Genomic DNA, 18,206 nt, shown 5'->3' with positions numbered 1-18,206 from the left:
TACAACCCTCTGAGAGAAGAAATTCCTCCTCATCTCAGTTCTAAAAGGGCGACCCTTTATTCTGAGACTGTGCCCCCGAGTTCTAGATTCCCCCACGAGGGGAAACATCCTCTCTGCATCTACCCTGTCGAGCCCCCTCAGTATCTTATGTTTCAATAAGATCACCTCTCATTCTTCTAAACTCCAATGAGTATAGGCCCAACCTGCTCAACCTTTCCTCACAAGTCAACCCCTTCATCTCAGGAATCAACCTCATGAACCTTCTCTGAACTGCCTCCAATCCAAGTATATCCTTCCTTAAATAAGGAGACCAAAACTGTACGCAGTACTCCAGGTGTGGTCTCACCAACACCCTGTACAGTTGTAGCAGGACTTCCCTGCTTTTATACTCCAACCCCCTTGAAATAAAGGCCAACGTTCCATTTGCCTTTTTGATTACTTGCTGTACCTGCAATGTTAAATCCTCCGCCGTTTTTCTTTACAGAGCCTGTGAACATCACTGGCAACTCCTCGCGGAGTCACCCCCACAGCGCCTCGACGCACGGGACGTGGGCGAGCTGCGTGGATCAGGCCGAGATGCTGAACCTGGGCTTTACCGTCGGCTCCTTCCTGCTCAGTGCCACCACGCTGCCTCTGGGCATCCTGATGGACAAGCACGGCCCCAGGATGCCCCGTCTAATTGGCAGGTAAATGCAGCCTCGCTCCTGTGCCCTCTGACCCTTCACCTCCCACAGAGACCCCTCTTTCCCCCACCACCCAATCTCCATCACCTGGGTGGCCTCCGACTTTTCACCTCCCACTCCCCGTCACAAGGCCCTCTCCCTCCCCAGTCACTCAGTCATAACGGCACCGAAGGAGGCCATTCGGCCCATCGAGTCCGTGCCGGCTCTCTGTAGAGCAATCCAGTCAGTCCCATTCCCCCGCTCTATCCCCGGAGCCCTGCAAGTTTATTTCCCTCAAGTGCCGATCCAGTCTCCCCTTGAAAACATCGAGTGTCTCCGCTTCCACCACTTCCGTCGGCAGCGAGTTCCAGGTCCTCGCCACCTGCTGCGTAAAGTTTTTCCTTGCCTCTCCCCTGTATCTCTTGCCCAAAACCTTAAATCTGTGTCCCCCTCGTCCTTGTACCATCAACTAGTGGGAACAGCCTTTCCCCGTCTAGCCTATCCAAACCCGTCATAATCTTGTACACCTCGATCAAATCACCCCTCAACCTCCTTTGCTCTAATGAAAACAAATCCAGCTTCTCCAACCTGTCCTTGTAGCTAAGATTCCCCCATCCCCGGAACCATTCTGGTAAATCTCCTCTGCATCCTCTCAAGGGCCTTCACATCCTTCCTAAAGTGTGGTGACCAGAACTGGACGCAATACTCCAGTTGTGGCCTAACCAGCGCTTTATAAAGGTTCAGCATAACTTCTCTACTTTTGTACTCAATACCTCTATTTATGAAGCCCAATTCTTTACTAACCACTCTCTCAATATGTTCCGCCACCTTCAGGGGCCTATGCACATTAACTCCCAGGTCCCTCTGTCCCTGCACACTCTTTAAAACTGTGCCATTATGTGTATATTGCCTCTCCATCTTGGTTCTGTCTGCCCTCTCTTTTCCCCCCCCCCCCCCCCCCCCCCCACTGTGCCTTTGTTGCCTCCAGACTCGGCTATTCCAACGCACTCCTGGCCAGCCTCCCACATTCCACCCTTTGTAGACTTCAGCTCACTAAAGTCCAGCTGCCCTGTATCCTAACTCTGAGTCCAGCTCCACCTCTCCACCACTCCTCTCTGAATGCAAACATGCAGGCGCAGCAAGCAGTTAGGAAGGCAAATGGTATGTCGGCCTTCATTGCAAGGGGAATTGAGTACAGGAGCAAGGATGTCTCACTACAGTTGTACAGGGCCTTGGTGAGACCACACCTGGAGTACTGTGTGCAGTTTTGGCCTCCTTACCTAAGACAGGATATACTTGCCATAGAGGGAGTGCAGCGAAGGTTCACCAGACTGATTCCTGGGATGGCAGGACTGTCGTATGAGGAGAGATTGGGTCGACTAGGCCTGTATTCACTAGAGTTTAGAAGAATGAGAGGGGATCTCATTGAAACATATAAAATTCTGACAGGGCTTAGACAGACTGGATACAGGGAGGATGTTTCCCCTGGCTGGGGGGGTCTAGAACGAGGGGTCACAGTCTCAGAATACAGGGTAGAACATTTAGGACTGAGATGAGGAGAAGTTTCTTCACTCAGGGTGGTGAACCTGTGGAATTCTCTACCACAGAAGGCTGTGGAGGCCAAGTCACTGAATATATTTAATAAGGAGATATAGATTTCTGGACACAGGGCATCAAGGAGTACGGGGATAGAGCGGGAAGATGGCATTGAGATAGAGGATCAGTCATGATCATATTGAATGGTGGAGCAGGCTCGAAGGGCCGAATGGCCGACTCCTGCTCCTATTTTTCTGTGTTTCTCGACCCCCTCCGTGGTCTGATTTTTGTTACCCTGCTTGTCCGACATCCCGTTCTGGATGAGCAGAAATCTCCACCAGCTGACTATCTGGAAGACTGACGCCGTTGTTTTCGGTCCCCGCCACACACTCCGTTCCCGAACCACTGACTCCATCCCTCTCCCTGGCAACTGCCCGAGGCTCAACCAGACCGTTTGCAGCCTTGGTGTCCTATTTGATCCTGAGCTGAGCTTCCGACCACACGTCCGCCCCATCACAAAGACCGCCCACTTCCACCTCCGTAACATCGCCCGTCTCCGCCCCCGCCTCAGCTCATCCGCTGCTGAAACCCTCATCCCTGCCTTTGTTATCTCTAGACTCGACTATTCCAACGCACTCCTGGCCGGTCTCTCGCATTCCACCCTACGTAAACTTGAGGTCCTCCAAAACTCGGCTGCCCGTGTCCTAACCCGCACCAAGGCCCGTCACCCCCCCGCGTGCTCGCTGACCTACATTGGCTTCCGGTCCGGCAACGCCTCGATTTCAAAATTCTCATCCTTGTGTTGAAAGGAGGAGGCTCGTGTGGAGCATAAACACCAGCGTGGACCAGTTGGGCTGAATGGCCAGTCTCTGTGCTGTCCATTCTATTTAATCATAGAATTGTAGCACAGAAGGAGGCCATTCGGCCCATTGTGCCTGTGCTAGCTCTTTGGTCGAGCTCTCCGATTAGTCCCTCTTCCTCTGTAAATATTTCCCCTTCAAGTATTTCTCCAATTCCCCTTTTGAAAGTTTCTATTGAATCTGCTTCCACCGCCCTTTCAGGCAGCGCGTTCCAGATCACAACAACTCGCTGCGTAAAAACATTCTCCTCATCTCCCCCTCTGGTTCTTTTACCGATTTATCTTCAATCTGTGTCCTCTGGTTACCGACCTTCCTGCCACTGGAAACAGTTTCTTATTTACTCTATTAAAAAATCTTCCTGATTTTGAACACCTCTATCAATCTCCCCTTAACCATCTCTGCTCCAAGGAGAACAACCCCAGCTTCTCCAGTCTCTCCGTGTAACCTGAAGCCCCTCATCCCCTGGTACCATTCAGGTCAATCTCCTCTGCACCCTCTCGAAAGTGTGGTGCCCAGAATTGAACACCACACTCTATCTGAGGCCTAACCAGTGTTTTATAAAAGTTTAGCATAACTTCCTGACTTTTGTACTCTGCCTCTAACTATAAGTGTAAGAAGTCACACAACCCCAGGTTATAGTCCAACAGCTTTATTTGAAATCACAAGCTTTCGGAGCGCTGCTCCTTTGTTAGGTGAAGTGGAGAGATGCATAAAGACACAGCTTATATAGTCAGAGAATAATGTCAGATGTCTACAGGTAATCTTTCTAACTGCCATTTATCACACCTCGGCAGAGAGATAATCACAGCAATCAAAGGTGTGAATGGTGTCCAAACAGGTCAGTCAGGAAAACATTACGTCAAAGAACAATGAGGTGGGGTCACAAGGGGTCAAATGTTGCAGATGCTGGGGTCTGTATGAAAAACACTCCTGCCTGGTGATTGTTGCGCGGTGTCCGTTCATCCGTTGTCGCAGTGTCTGCATGGTCTCGCCGATGTACCATGCTCCGGGGCATCCTTTCCTGCAACATGTGACTCGGCCAACGTTGTCTACCTCATATGAGTATGTACCATGTACCTGGTGGGTGGTTCCCCAGTCGGGGAACACTTCAGCAATCAAGGACATTCAGCCTCCGATCTTCGGGTAAGCATTCTCCAAGGTGGCCTTCGAGACACACGACAACGCAAAATCGTCGAGCAGAAACTGACAGCCAAGTTCCACACCCATGAGGACGGCCTCAACCGGGATCTTGGGTTCATGCCACGCTACGTGTAACCCCACCTGACGTAGGGTCATCCAGACTCACGTCGTCGTTGGCTTGTTCTCTCTACACAGATGTGGCTGGACCGGCTGTGATTTCCAGCAAAAAAAAAAAAAAATGTTTTGTCTTTTTTTGCTTTTCATACAGACCCCAGCATCTGCAACATTTGACCCCCACCTCATTGTTCTTTGATGTAATGTTTTCCTGACTGACCTGTTTGGACACCATTCACACATTTGATTGCTGTGATTATCTCTCTGCCGAGCTGTGATAAATGGCAGTTAGACAGATTACCTGTAAACATCTGACATTATTCTGACTATATAAGCTGTGTCTGTATGCATCTCTCCACTTCACCTGAAGAAGGAGCAACGCTCCGAAAGCTTGTGATTTCAAATAAAGCTGTTGGACTATAACCTGGTGTTGTGTGACTTCTTACATTTGTCCACCCCAGTCCAACTCCGGCATCTCCACACCATCGAACTAAGGCCAAGGATCCCATATGCTGTTTTTTTTTTTTTAAACAGCCTTCCCAAGTTGTCCTGTTCCTTCAAAGACGTGTGCGCGTACACACAAGATCTCTCCATTCCTGCACCCCCTTTAATGTTGTACCGATTAGTTTATATTGCCTCTTCTCATGCTTCCTACCAAAATAAACCACTTCTGTTAAATTTCGTCTGCCCATTTCACCAGCCTGCCCATATCCTCCTGACTGTTTACTACATTTCCAAATTTTGTGTCATTTGCAAATCTTGAAATTATACCCAAGTCCAGGTCTTTAATATATATCGAAGTCTAGTGGTCCCAAAACCGACCGCGGGGGGCCACCACTGTATACTTTCTTTAGGTCTGCAATGGCTTCTCTTCCCGCTCCCACATCGTTACCTCTGGTGTCCCCCAAGGATCTATCCTTGCCCCCTCCTATTTCTCATCTACATGTTGCCCCTTGGCGACATCATCTGAAAACACCGCCTCAGTTTCCACATGTACGCTGACGACACCCAGCTCTACCTCACTACCACTTCTCTCGACCCCTCCACGGTCTCTAAATTGTCAGACTGCTTGTCCGACATCCAGTTCTGGATGAGCAGAAATTTTCTCCAATTAAATATTGGGAAGACTGAAGCCATTGTTTTCGGTCCCCGCCACAACCTCCGTTCCCTCGCCACTGACTCCATCCCTCTCCCTAACATCTGTCTGAGGCTGAACCACACTGTTCGCAACCTTGGTGTCATATTTGACCCTGAAATGAGCTTCTGACCGCATATCCGCAACATAACTAAGACCGCCTACTTCCACCTCCGTAACATCGCCCGTCTCCGCCCCTGCCTCAGCTCATCCGCTGCTGAAACCCTCATCCAGCCTTTGTTACCTCCAGACTCAACTATTCCAACGCACTCCTGGCCGGCCTCCCACGTTCTACCCTACGTAAACTTGAGGTCATCCAAAACTCGGCTGCCCGTGTCCTAACTCGCGCCAAGTCCTGTTCACCCATCTCCCCTGTGCTCGCTGACCTACATTGGCTCCCGGTTAAGCAGCGCCTCGATTTCAAAATTCTCATCCTTGTTTTCAAATCCCTCCATGGTCTCGCCCCTCCCTATCTCTGTAACCTCCTTCAGCCCCACAACCCCCCCCCCCCCCCTGAGATATCTGCGCTCCTCTAATTCTGCCCTCTTGAGCATCCCTGATTAGAATCGCTCAACCTTTGGTGGCCGTGCCTTCTGTTGCCTGGGCCCTACGCTCTGGAATTCCCTCCCTAAACCTGTCCGCCTCATTACCTCTCTTTCCTCCTTTAAGACGCTCCTTAAAACCTACCTCTCTGACCAAGCTTTTGGGCACCTGCCCTAATTTATCCTTGTGTGGATCGGTGTCAATTTTTTTAGTGCCTTGGTACGTTTTACTACGTTAAAGGCGCTATATAAATACAAGTTGTTGATGTACAACTGTTGACCACTATTGAATATACTTCTAAAAAGGAATTGGGGGCGCTGGAGATGTACAAGGAGGATCAGGAAAGGATGAACAGGCTGGGTCTCTTTTCTCTTGAAATAAGAAGGCTGAGGGGTGACCTAATAGAGGTCTTTAAAATGATGAAAGGTTTTGATAGAGTGGATACAGAGAGAGTGTTTCCACTTGTGGGGAAGAGCATAACTAGAGGCCATCAATATAAGATCGTCACCAAGAAATCCAATGGGAATTCAGGAGAAACTTCTTTACCCAGAGAGTGGTGAGAATGTGGAACTCGCTCCCACAGGGAGTGGTTGAGGGGAATAGTATCGATGTATTTAAGGGGAGGCTGGACAAGGAGATGAGGGAGAAGGGAATCGAGGGTTACGCTGATAGTTAGATGGGAGCAGGCTCGAGTGGAGCATAAAAGCAGACATGGGTTGCTTGGGCTGAATGTGCTGTATATTCTATGTAATACCTATTCACAAAAACCTGTTAATTAGCCCTTCCCAACCTGAGATTAGATTGAATGGAGATATTGTGGTGGAGACCACATAGGGACAATAACATAATTCACAATGTATAGCCAATGTGGTTATATGTACGTACTGGGTTGGGTTATTGGGGCAGGGTCCCTTTAAGAGCGTCGGTAGCGCGATGACGTCATGCGTCGGTAGCGTGATGACGTCATAGCCCTGCAACGAGGCTGAGAACCTCAGTCCTCATGGAGAGTGAATAAAGTAACGCGCGTTTTGCCTCTGTTGCAACAAAAGTCTCCGAGCCTGTTGATTTCTAGCGACCCCAACAATATAACCGACCCAAGATTAGATTGATTTGAGATGGAGAGGGAGGGGAAGGGGGAGATGTAACCAACCTGAGATGGGATTGATCGGAGAAGGAGTGAGATGGACGGGGAGGGGGTGATGGATGGAGCGGGAGGTGAATGGAGAGGGAGAAGGACGGAGTGGGAGATGAATGGAGAGGGGGGAGATGAATTGAGGGGAAGATGAATGGAGAGGGAAGATGTAACCAACCTGAGATGGGATTGATCGGAGAGGCAGAGGGAGGGGAAGGGGGAGATGGACGGAGGGGGGAGATGAATGGAGGGGAGATGTAACCAACCTGAGATGGGATTGAGTTGGATGAGCATCATAGAGTCATAGAGTTTTACAGCACAGAAAGAGGCCCTTCGGCCCATCGTGTCCGCACCGTCCATCAATCCCTGTCCCGTCTAATCCCATTTTCCAGCATTTGGTCCATAGCCTTGTATGCAATGGCGTTTCAAGTGCTCATCCAAATGCTTCTTGAATGTTGCGAGGGTTCCTGCCTCTACCACCCTTTCAGGCAGTGAGTTCCAGATTCCAACCACCCTCTGGGTGAAAAAGATCCTCTTCAAATCCCCTCTAAATCTCCTGCCCCTTACCTTGAATCTATGCCCCCTTGTTATTGACCCCCCTACTAAGGGGAAAAGTTCCTCTTTATCTACCCTATCTATGCCCCTCATCATTTTGTACACCTCAATCAGGTCCCCCCTCAGCCTTCTTTGCTCCAATGAAAACAACCCCAGCCTGTTTAGTCTTTCTTCATAGCTGAGGCGCTCCATCCCAGGTAACATCCTGGTGAATCTTCTCTGCACCCTCTCCAAAGCAATCACATCCTTCCTATAGTGAGGCGACCAGAACTGCACACAGTACTCCAGCTGTGGCCTCACCAGCGTTTTGTACAGCTCCATCATAACCTCCCTGCTCTTATATTCTATGCCTCGGCTAATGAAGGCAAGTATCCCATATGCCTTTTTAACCACCTTATCTACCTGTTCCGCTGCCTTCAGGGATCTATGTACATGCACACCAAGGTCCCTCTGACCCTCTGTACTTCCTAGGGTCCTACCACTCATTGTGTACTCCCTTGCCTTATTTGTCCGTCCAAAATGCATCACCTCGCACTTTTCAGGGTTAAATTCCATTTGCCACTTTTCCGCCCATCTGACCAACTCGTTTATATCTTCCTGTAGCCTGAGGCTTTCCTCCTCACAATTTACCACCCCACCAATTTTCGTGTCATCTGCGAACTTACTGATCATACCTTTTACATTCTCATCCAAATCATTTATGTAGATCAAAAACAGCAAGGGACCCAGCACCGATCCCTGAGGTACCCCACTGGACACAGGCTTCCAGTCACAAAAGCAACCTTCGACCATCACCCTCTGCCTCCTGCCACTCAGCCAGTTTAGGATCCAACGCGCCAAGGCACCCTGGATCCCATGGGCTCTTACCTTCTTGACCAGTCTCCTATGCGGGACTTTGTCAAAAGCTTTACTGAAGTCCATGTAAACCACATCCACAGCATTTCCCTCATCCACACACCTAGTCACCCCCTCGAAAAATTCAATCAGATTTGTCAGACATGATTTACCCTTGACAAAGCCATGCTGACTATCCCCGATTAATCCTTGCCTCTCCAAGTGGAGACTAATTTTGTCCCTCAGAATTTTTTCCAATAATTTCCCTACCACAGATGTTAGGCTCACTGGCCTGTAATTCCCTGGTTTATCCCTGCTACCCTTCTTGAATAATGGTACTACGTTAGCTGTTCTCCAGTCCTCTGGTACATCCCCTGTGGCCAGAGAGGTTCTGAAAATTTGTGTCAGAGCCCCTGCAATCTCCTCCCTTGCCTCACACAACAGCCTGGGATACATCTCGTCCGGGCCTGGGGATTTATCCACTTTTTGGCCTGCTAAAACCGCTAGTACCTCCTCCCTCCCGATGCTAATATGTTCAAGTATGTCACAGTCCCCTTGCCCGATTTCTATGTCTACATCATCTTTCTCCATAGTGAACACAGATGCAAAAAATTTATTTAAAACCCCGCCTACCTCATCTGGCTCTACACACAGATTGCCACTTTGGTCCCTAATGGGCCCTACCCTTTCCCTGGTTATCCTCTTGCCCTTAATATACTTATAAAACATCTTAGGATTTTCCTTTATTTTGCTCGCCAGTGTTATTTCATGGCCCCTCCTCGCCCTCCTAATTTCTTTTTTAAGTATGCCCCTGCACTTTTTATACTCCTCTAGGGCTTCCTCCGTCTTTAGTCTTTTGTAACTGCCAAAAGCCCCCCTTTTTTTCCTAATGCATTTTTGTTTATCCCTTGTCATCCAAGGTTCCCTTTGCTTGTTGGTCCCACCCTTGACCTTTACAGGAACATGTTGGCGTTGTACTCTCTCTATTTCCCTTCTGAAAGTCTCCCACTGTTTTGATGTGGATTTTCCTATAAGTAGCTGCTCCCAGTCCACTTTGGCCAGATCCTGCCTTATCATATTAAAATCGGCCATCCCCCAATTTAGAACCCTTATTTCCGGGCCGTCATTGTCTTTTTCCATGACCACCTTAAATCTCACCGAATTATGGTCACTGTCGCCAAAATGCTCTCCTACTGACACTTCCACCACTTGCCCGGCTACATTCCCTAGAATTAGGTCCAGTACCGCCCCCTCTCTTGTAGGACTTTCTACATGTTGTCTCAAAAAGCTCTCCTGGATGCACTTTAAGAATTCTGCACCCTCTAAGCCTTTCACACTCTTACTATCCCAATTAATATTGGGGAAGTTGAAATCCCCCACTATTATTACCCTATTATTTTCGCACTTCTCTGAGATTTGCCTACATATCTGTTCCTCTATCTCCCCCTGACTGTTTGGGGGCCTATAGTACACTCCCAGCAAGGTGCTTGCCCCCTTTTTGTTTTTAATTTCTACCCATATGGCCTCATTAGAGGAACCCGCTAATATATCATCCCTCCTTACAGCAGTAATCGACTCCTTAATTAATATTGCAACACCCCCTCCCCTTTTACACCCCCCTCTGTCTCTCCTGAAGATTCTATACCCCGGAATATTGAGCTGCCAGTCCTGACCCTCCCTCAACCATGTCTCCGTGATAGCAACAATATCGTACTCCCATGTGTTCAACAACAACTTCAGTTCATCCACCTTATTTGCAAGACTCCTTGCATTAAAATAAATGCCTGGTTACTGAGGAAACACTCCAATGATTTTGAGAAGGGGTAACCTGAGGAACTGGGGGCTTGGAATCGGGGGGAGGGGAAAGTCCACTTGGTCCTGATAACAATGGTTTACTTGATGAATATTCTCTGGAAGCCTGCCTCAATGACTTACTCTCTCTCTTCCACTCAGTGCCAGCTTTGCCTTGTCCTGTGTAATGATTGCCACTACAACCTACAACCCACCAAGTAAGTGCCTCTTTTCTACTCTAAGGCCCTTCACATTGGTTGCGCAATCCAGGGATCGGAGGGCCAGGCACTGACCTTTCACCCTCTGGTGACCTGGGGGTCAAATCCAGCACCAGACTAGAAGGGCGGGGGGGGGGGGGGGGGGGTGTTGTGAAGGGTGCTTGCGCATTTCTACATGGATGTGGAACTTGGTGCAAAAGGCAGGTCAAGTAACAAACTTTGGAACTATCTCCTTCAGTCACCGGCCCAGGGTAATGTAGAACATAAGAAATAGGAGCAGGAATAGGCCACTTGGCCCCTCGAGCCTGCTCCGCCGTTCAATAAGATCATGGCTGATCTTGGGCTCAAAGCCACTTCCCCGCCCGCTCCCCATAACCCTTCACTCCCTTATCTTGCAAACATTTGTCTATCTCCACCTTAAATGTATTCAATGACCCAGCCTCCACGGCTCTCTCGGGCAGAGAATTCCACAGATTCACGACCCTCTGAGAGAAGAAATTCCTCCTCATCTCAGTTCTAAAAGGGCGACCCTTTATTCTGAAACTCTGCCCCCGAGTTCTAGATTTCCCCACGAGGGGAAACATCCTCTCTGCATCTACCTTGTCGAGCTCCCTCAGTATCTTATATGTTTCAATAAGATCACCTCTCATTCTTTCTAAACTCCAATGAGTATAGGCCCAGCCTGCTCAACCTTTCCTCATAAGTCAACCCCCTCATCTCTGGAATTAACCGAGTGAACCTTCTCTGAACTGCCTCCAATGCAAGTATATCCTTCCTTAAATAAGGAGACCAAAACTGTACACAGTGCTCAAGGTGCGGTCTCACCAACGCCCTGTACGGTTGTTGACCCTTGGATCACGTGGACCACTTTCCATATCTCGGGAGCCTACTGTCAACAAGGGCAGACGTCGATGACTAAGACCAACACCGCCGTCAGTGTGCCAGTGCAGCCTTCGGTCGCCTGCGGAAGAGAGTGTTTGAAGACCAGGACCTCAGACCCGGCACTAAGCTCATGGTCTACAGAGCAGCAGTGATACCCGCCCTGCTGTATGCCTCAGAGACATGGACCATGTACAGCAGGCACCTCAAAGCACTGGAGAGGTACCACCAACGCTGCCTCCGCAAGATCCTGCAAATCCATTGGCAGGATAGGCGCACCAACGTCCGTGTTCTCGCTCAGGCCAACATCCCCAGCATCGAAGCTTTGACCACGCTCGATCAGCTCCGATGGACGGGTCACATTGTCCGCATGCCCGATACGAGACTCCCAAAACAAGCGCTCTACTCGGAGCTCTGGCACGGCAAGAGAGCCCCAGGTGGGCAGAGGAAACGCTTCAAGGACACCCTCAAAGCCTCCTTGAAAAAGTGCAACATCCCCACCGACACCTGGGAATCCCTGGCCCAAGACCGCACAAAGTGGAGGAGAAGCAATTCGGGAAGGCGCCGAACACCTCGCGTCTTTTCGCCGGGAGCAAGCGGAAGCCAAGCGCAGGCAGCGCAAGGAGCGCACGTCAACCCAAGTACCCCACCCACCTGCCCCTTCAACCACCGTCTGCCCCACCTGTGACAGAGACTGTAGGTCCCGCATTGGACTCATCAGTCACCTGAGAACTCATTGTTAGTGTGGAAGCAAGTCATCCTCGGTTCCGAGGGACTGCCTAAGAAGGAGTAGTACAGTTGTAGCAGGACTTCCTTACTCTTATACTCCATACCCCTCGCAATAAAGGCCAACATTCCATTTGCCTTCCTGATTATTTGCTGTACCTGCATGCTAACTTTTTGTGTTTCATGCTCAAGGACCCCCAGGTCCCTCTGAACTGTAGCATTTTGTAATCTCTCCATTTAAATAATAGTTTGCTTTTTTATTTTTCCTGCCAAAGTGGATAACCTTGCACTTTCCCACATTATACTCCATCTGCCAAATGTTTGCACACTCACCTAGCCTGTCAATATCCCTTTGCAGATTCTTTGAGTCCTACACTGTATCTAACCTGTGCTGTACCTGCCCTGGGAGCGCTCGATGCTGACACTGGGTATAAAGTGGGGACACATTGTCAGGGTAATGTAGAGGGAGCTCTACACTGTATCTAACCCGTGCTGTACCTGCCCTGGGAGCACTCGATGCTGACACTGGGTATAAAGTGGGGGACACACTGTCAGGGTAATGTAGAGGGAGCTCTACACTGTATCTAACCCGTGCTGTACCTGCCCTGGGAGCGCTCGATGCTGACACTGGGTATAAAGTGGGGGACACACTGTCAGGGTAATGTAGAGGGATCTCTACACTGTATCTAACCCGTGCTGTACCTGCCCTGGGAGCGCTCGATGCTGACACTGGGTATAAAGTGAGGACACACTGTCAGGGTAATGTAGAGGGAGCTCTACACTGTATCTAACCCGTGCTGTACCTGCCCTGGGAGCGCTCGATGCTGACACTGGGTATAAAGTGAGGACACACTGTCAGGGTAATGTAGAGGGAGCTCTACACTGTATCTAACCCGTGCTGTACCTGCCCTGGGAGCGCTCGATGCTGACACTGGGTATAAAGTGGGGACACATTGTCAGGGTAATGTAGAGGGAGCTCTACACTGTATCTAACCCGTGCTGTACCTGCTCTGGGAGTGCTCGATGCTGACACTGGGTATAAAGCGGGGACACACTGTCAGGGTAATGTAGAGGGAGCTCTACACTGTATTTAACCCGTGCTGTACCTGCCCTGGGAGTGCTCGATGCTGACACTGGGTATAAAGTGAGGACACACTGTCAGGGTAATGTAGAGGGAGCTCTACACTGTATCTAACCCGTGCTGTACCTGCCCTGGGAGCGCTCGATGCTGACACTGGGTATAAAGTGAGGACACACTGTCAGGGTAATGTAGAGGGAGCTCTACACTGTATCTAACCCGTGCTGTACCTGCCCTGGGAGCGCTCAATGCTGACACTGGGTATAAAGCGGGGACACACTGTCAGGGTAATGTAGAGGGAGCTCTACACTGTATCTAACTCGTGCTGTACCTGCCCTGGGAGCGCTCGATGCTGACACTGGGTATAAAGCGGGGACACACTGTCAGGGTAATGTAGAGGGAGCTCTACACTGTATCTAACCCGTGCTGTACCTGCCCTGGGAGCGCTCGATGCTGACACTGGGTATAAAGCGGGGACACACTGTCAGGGTAATGTAGAGGGAGCTCTACACTGTATCTAACCCGTGCTGTACCTGCCCTGGAAGCGCTCGATGCTGACACTGGGTATAAAGTGGGGACACACTGTCAGGGTAATGTAGAGGGAGCTCTACACTGTATCTAACCCGTGCTGTACCTGCCCTGGGAGCGCTCGATGCTGACACTGGGTATAAAGTGGGGGACACACTGTCAGGGTAATGTAGAGGGAGCTCTACACTGTATCTAACCCATGCTGTACCTGCCCTGGGAGTGCTCGATACTGACACTGGGTATAAAGTGGGGACACACTGTCAGGGTAATGTAGAGGGAGCTCTACACTGTATCTAACCCGTGCTGTACCTGCCCCGGGAGCGCTCGATGCTGACACTGGGTATAAAGTGGGGGACACACTGTCAGGGTAATGTAGAGGGAGCTCTACACTGTATCTAACCCGTGCTGTACCTGCCCTGGGAGCGCTCGATGCTGACACTGGGTATAAAGTGGGGACACACTGTCAGTGTAATGTAGAGGGAGCTCTACACTGTATCTAACCCGTGCTGTACCTGCCCTGGGAGCGCTCGATGCTGACACTGGGTATAAAGTGGGGACACACTGTCGGGGTAATGTAGAGGGAGCTCTACACTGTATCTAACCCATGCTGTACCTGCCCTGGGAGTGCTCGATACTGACACTGGGTATAAAGTGGGGGACACACTGTCAGGGTAATGTAGAGGGAGCTCTACACTGTATCTAACCCGTGCTGTACCTGCCCTGGGAGCGCTCGATGCTGACACTGGGTATAAAGTGGGGACACACTGTCAGGGTAATGTAGAGGGAGCTCTACACTGTATCTAACCCGTGCTGTACCTGCCCTGGGAGCGCTCGATGCTGACACTGGGTATAAAGTGGGGACACACTGTCAGGGTAATGTAGAGGGAGCTCTACACTGCATCTAACCCGTGCTGTACCTGCCCTGGGAGTGCTCGATGCTGACACTGGGTATAAAGTGGGGACACACTGTCAGGGTAATGTAGAGGGAGCTCTACACTGTATCTAACCCGTGCTGTACCTGCCCTGGGAGCGCTCGATGCTGACACTGGGTATAAAGTGGGGACACACTGTCAGGGTAATGTAGAGGGAGCTCTACACTGTATCTAACCCGTGCTGTACCTGCCCTGGGAGCGCTCGATGCTGACACTGGGTATAAAGTGGGGACACACTGTCAGGGTAATGTAGAGGGAGCTCTACACTGTATCTAACCCGTGCTGTACCTGCCCTGGGAGCGCTCGATGCTGACACTGGGTATAAAGTGGGGACACACTGTCAGTGTAATGTAGAGGGAGCTCTACACTGTATCTAACCCGTGCTGTACCTGCCCTGGGAGCGCTCGATGCTGACACTGGGTATAAAGTGGGGGACACACTGTCAGGGTAATGTAGAGGGAGCTCTACACTGTATCTAACCCATGCTGTGCCTGCCCTGGGAGCGCTCGATGCTGACACTGGGTATAAAGTGGGGACACACTGTCAGGGTAATGTAGAGGGAGTTCTACACTGTATCTAACCCGTGCTGTACCTGCCCTGGGAGCGCTCGATGCTGACACTAGGTATAAAGTGGGGACACACTGTCAGGGTAATGTAGAGGGAGCTCTACACTGTATCTAACCCGTGCTGTACCTGCCCTGGGAGCACTCGATGCTGACACTGGGTATAAAGTGGGGACACATTGTCAGGGTAATGTAGAGGGAGCTCTACACTGTATCTAACCCGTGCTGTACCTGCCCTGGGAGCACTCGATGCTGACACTGGGTATAAAGTGGGGACACATTGTCAGGGTAATGTCGAGGGAGCTCTACACTGTATCTAACCCGTGCTGTACCTGCCCTGGGAGCGCTCGATGCTGACACTGGGTATAAAGTGGGGACACATTGTCAGGGTAATGTAGAGGGAGCTCTACACTGTATCTAACCCGTGCTGTACCTGCCCTGGGAGCGCTCGATGCTGACACTGGGTATAAAGTGGGGACACACTGTCAGGGTAATGTAGAGGGAGCTCTACACTGTATCTAACCCGTGCTGTACCTGCCCTGGGAGCGCTCGATGCTGACACTGGGTATAAAGTGGGGGGGGGGACACACTGTCTGAGTAATCTCATTCTATATCTTCTTCCACACAGCTCTCTCTGGACTGATATTCCTCGCCCTCTCTCTTAATGGATTTGGAGGGATCTGCTTGACATTCTCCTCACTCACGGTGAGTTCCTTCATCTCGCGTCCCCTTAGTTGGCTACGTGTTGACCTTGAATCAACCTTGATAAGTCAGTTCCTAGAATGGGCTCGAATATTGTGCTCATTATAATCTTGGGATGTGGGCGTCGCTGGCAAGGCCAGCATTTATTGCCCATCCCTAGTTGCCCCTTGAGAAGGTGGTGGTGAGCCGCCTTCTTGAACCGCTGCAGTCCGTGTGGTGAAGGTGCTCCCACAGTGCCGTTAGGGAGGGAGTTCCAGGATTTTGACCCAGCGACGATGAAGAATCGGCCGATATACTTCCAAGTCAGGATGGTGTGTGACTTGTCCTTCTAGGTGGAAGAGCAGATGTGTGGTGGGAGGTCCATTAGTAAACGGCCCAGGGTTGTCCAGTTTTATTTTAATGAGACTCGCCGATCTCCTAATGGGACGCGACGGACTTGCATTTATATAGCGCCTTTCATGGCCTCCGGACGTCCCAAGGCGCTTCACAACCAATGAAGGACTTTGGAAGTGTGGTCACCGCTGTCCAGACCAGGTGTGGGTTGTCATAGAATCAGAGAATGATACCGCACAGAAGGAGGCCCTTCGGCCCATCGTGCCTGTGCCGGCTCTTTGGCCGCGCTCTCCAATTCGTCCCGCTCCTCCTGCCTCTTTCCCCACAGCCCTGCAAATGTTTCCCCTTCCAGTGTTTATCCAATTCTCTTCAGAAAGTTACTGCTGGATCTGCTCCCACCGCCCTTTCAGGCAGCGCGTTCCAGATCGCAACAACTCGCTGCGTAAAAAAGCATTTTTGCCAATGACCTTCAATCCGTGTCCTCTGGTTACCGACCCTCTACCACTGGAAACTCTTTCTCCTCAATTACTCCGTCAAAACCCTTCATGATTTTGAACACCTCTATTAAATCTCCCCGTCTCTGCTCTCTCCCTCTCCCCTTCACTTCCTCTCTTGTCTCCTTCCCTCTGCCTCTCCTTCCTTCACTCCCTCCCTCCCACCTTATCTTCATCCCCCCCTTTCCCTCCCTCCCCCCTGTGAACAATGCCACTTCCTCAAACACAGTCTTTCACACAGCTCGCGCTCTTTCAATAACTGGAGGGACACGTGCATGTCGTAACTTTGATAACATGGGCTGCAGCCCAGAATTGGCCAAGAGAAGGAGTCTCTTTACAAGATCCTTGGCTGGGTCTGAACACGACAGGGAAAAAAACTATTCCTCAGCGACTGAACTAACAGACCAGAACTCTTCAAACAAGGGCATGCAAGCTCTTTTTTTTAAATTCGTTTGTGGAATGTGGGCGTCGCTGGCAAGGCCAGCATTTATTGCCCATCCCTAGTTGCCCTTGAGAAGGTGGCGGTGAGCCGCCTTCTTGAACCGCTGCAGTCCGTGTGGTGAACGTGCTTCCACAGTGCCGTTAGGGAGGGAGTTCCAGGATTTTGACCCAGCGACGATGAAGGAACGGCCGATTATATTTCTAAGTCAGGATGGTGTGTGACTTGGAGGGGAACTTGGAGGTGGTGGTGTTCCCATGCGCCTGCTGCCCGTGTCCTTCTAGGTGGAAGAGGTCGCGGGTTTGGGAGGTGCTGCCGAAGAAGCCTTGGCGAGTTGCTGCAGTGCATCTTGTAGATGGTACACACTGCAGCCACGGTGCGCCGGTGGTGGAGGGAGTGAATGTTTAAGGTGGTGGATGGGGTGTCCTCATGCACATATTGCCTCCCTCCATTAATAATCTACGCACAATGGGACTGAGGTTGTATAATGTACACGCACTGCTCCTGCGATCTCCATACGATCACTCTCCGAGGCCCCTGCGATTTTCCTCGCCCCCCCACCCCCACTCCCCGCGAACACTCTCCGACCGGGCTTCTACCATGAGCTTTTCCGTGGATAACAAGACAAACTATTCCTGGCTCGCTCTCTTTCCATTCTCCTGAGTCATGACCATCAGCCCGAGTAACCGAATTCCTCCCACGTCCTCCTCCTGGTCTCGGCCACCAATGGGACAGGGGGTGTAACCCAGACACACTGGTCCTACGCACGCACACACCCCCCTCTCTCTGCACAAGGTCTCCTGGAGAGCTGGCGTGATGCCCAGGGACAGTTGGCACCTGGTGTCCCTCTTGTTCCCTGCTGAGCGGAGGAATGCCAGGCTGCTGACCGATGGCAGGTCGACCCCGCGCTCTCCCTCCTGGTCCCTGCGGTCTCTCTCTCTTTTTTCTCTCTCCTCCTGCTCCCGTCTCTCTCCTCTCTCTCCATTCAATCAAATCACTTTATTAGCATGAC

At 50.8% G+C, this 18,206-nt stretch overlaps 1 protein-coding gene across 1 annotated transcript in view; it reads left to right on the top strand.

Annotated features, from left to right (window-relative positions):
• Positions 1-18,206, top strand: part of slc43a1b (solute carrier family 43 member 1b) — a 77,171-nt gene that overhangs the window by 10,010 nt on the left and 48,955 nt on the right. Inside the window, 3 exon segments of the mRNA XM_085975856.1 lie at positions 485-686; positions 10,465-10,520; positions 15,855-15,931. Coding sequence (XP_085831982.1) covers positions 485-686; positions 10,465-10,520; positions 15,855-15,931 — 335 coding nt within the window.

The sequence above is a fragment of the Somniosus microcephalus genome, unplaced genomic scaffold (genome assembly GCF_052327205.1).
Source record: "Somniosus microcephalus isolate GS21.2 unplaced genomic scaffold, FLI_Smic_1.0 unresolved_chr2, whole genome shotgun sequence".
NCBI classification, from domain to species: Eukaryota; Metazoa; Chordata; class Chondrichthyes; order Squaliformes; family Somniosidae; genus Somniosus; species Somniosus microcephalus.
Note: the sequence above shows the minus strand (reverse complement) of the source record. Positions and strands in the feature narration are given on the sequence as shown.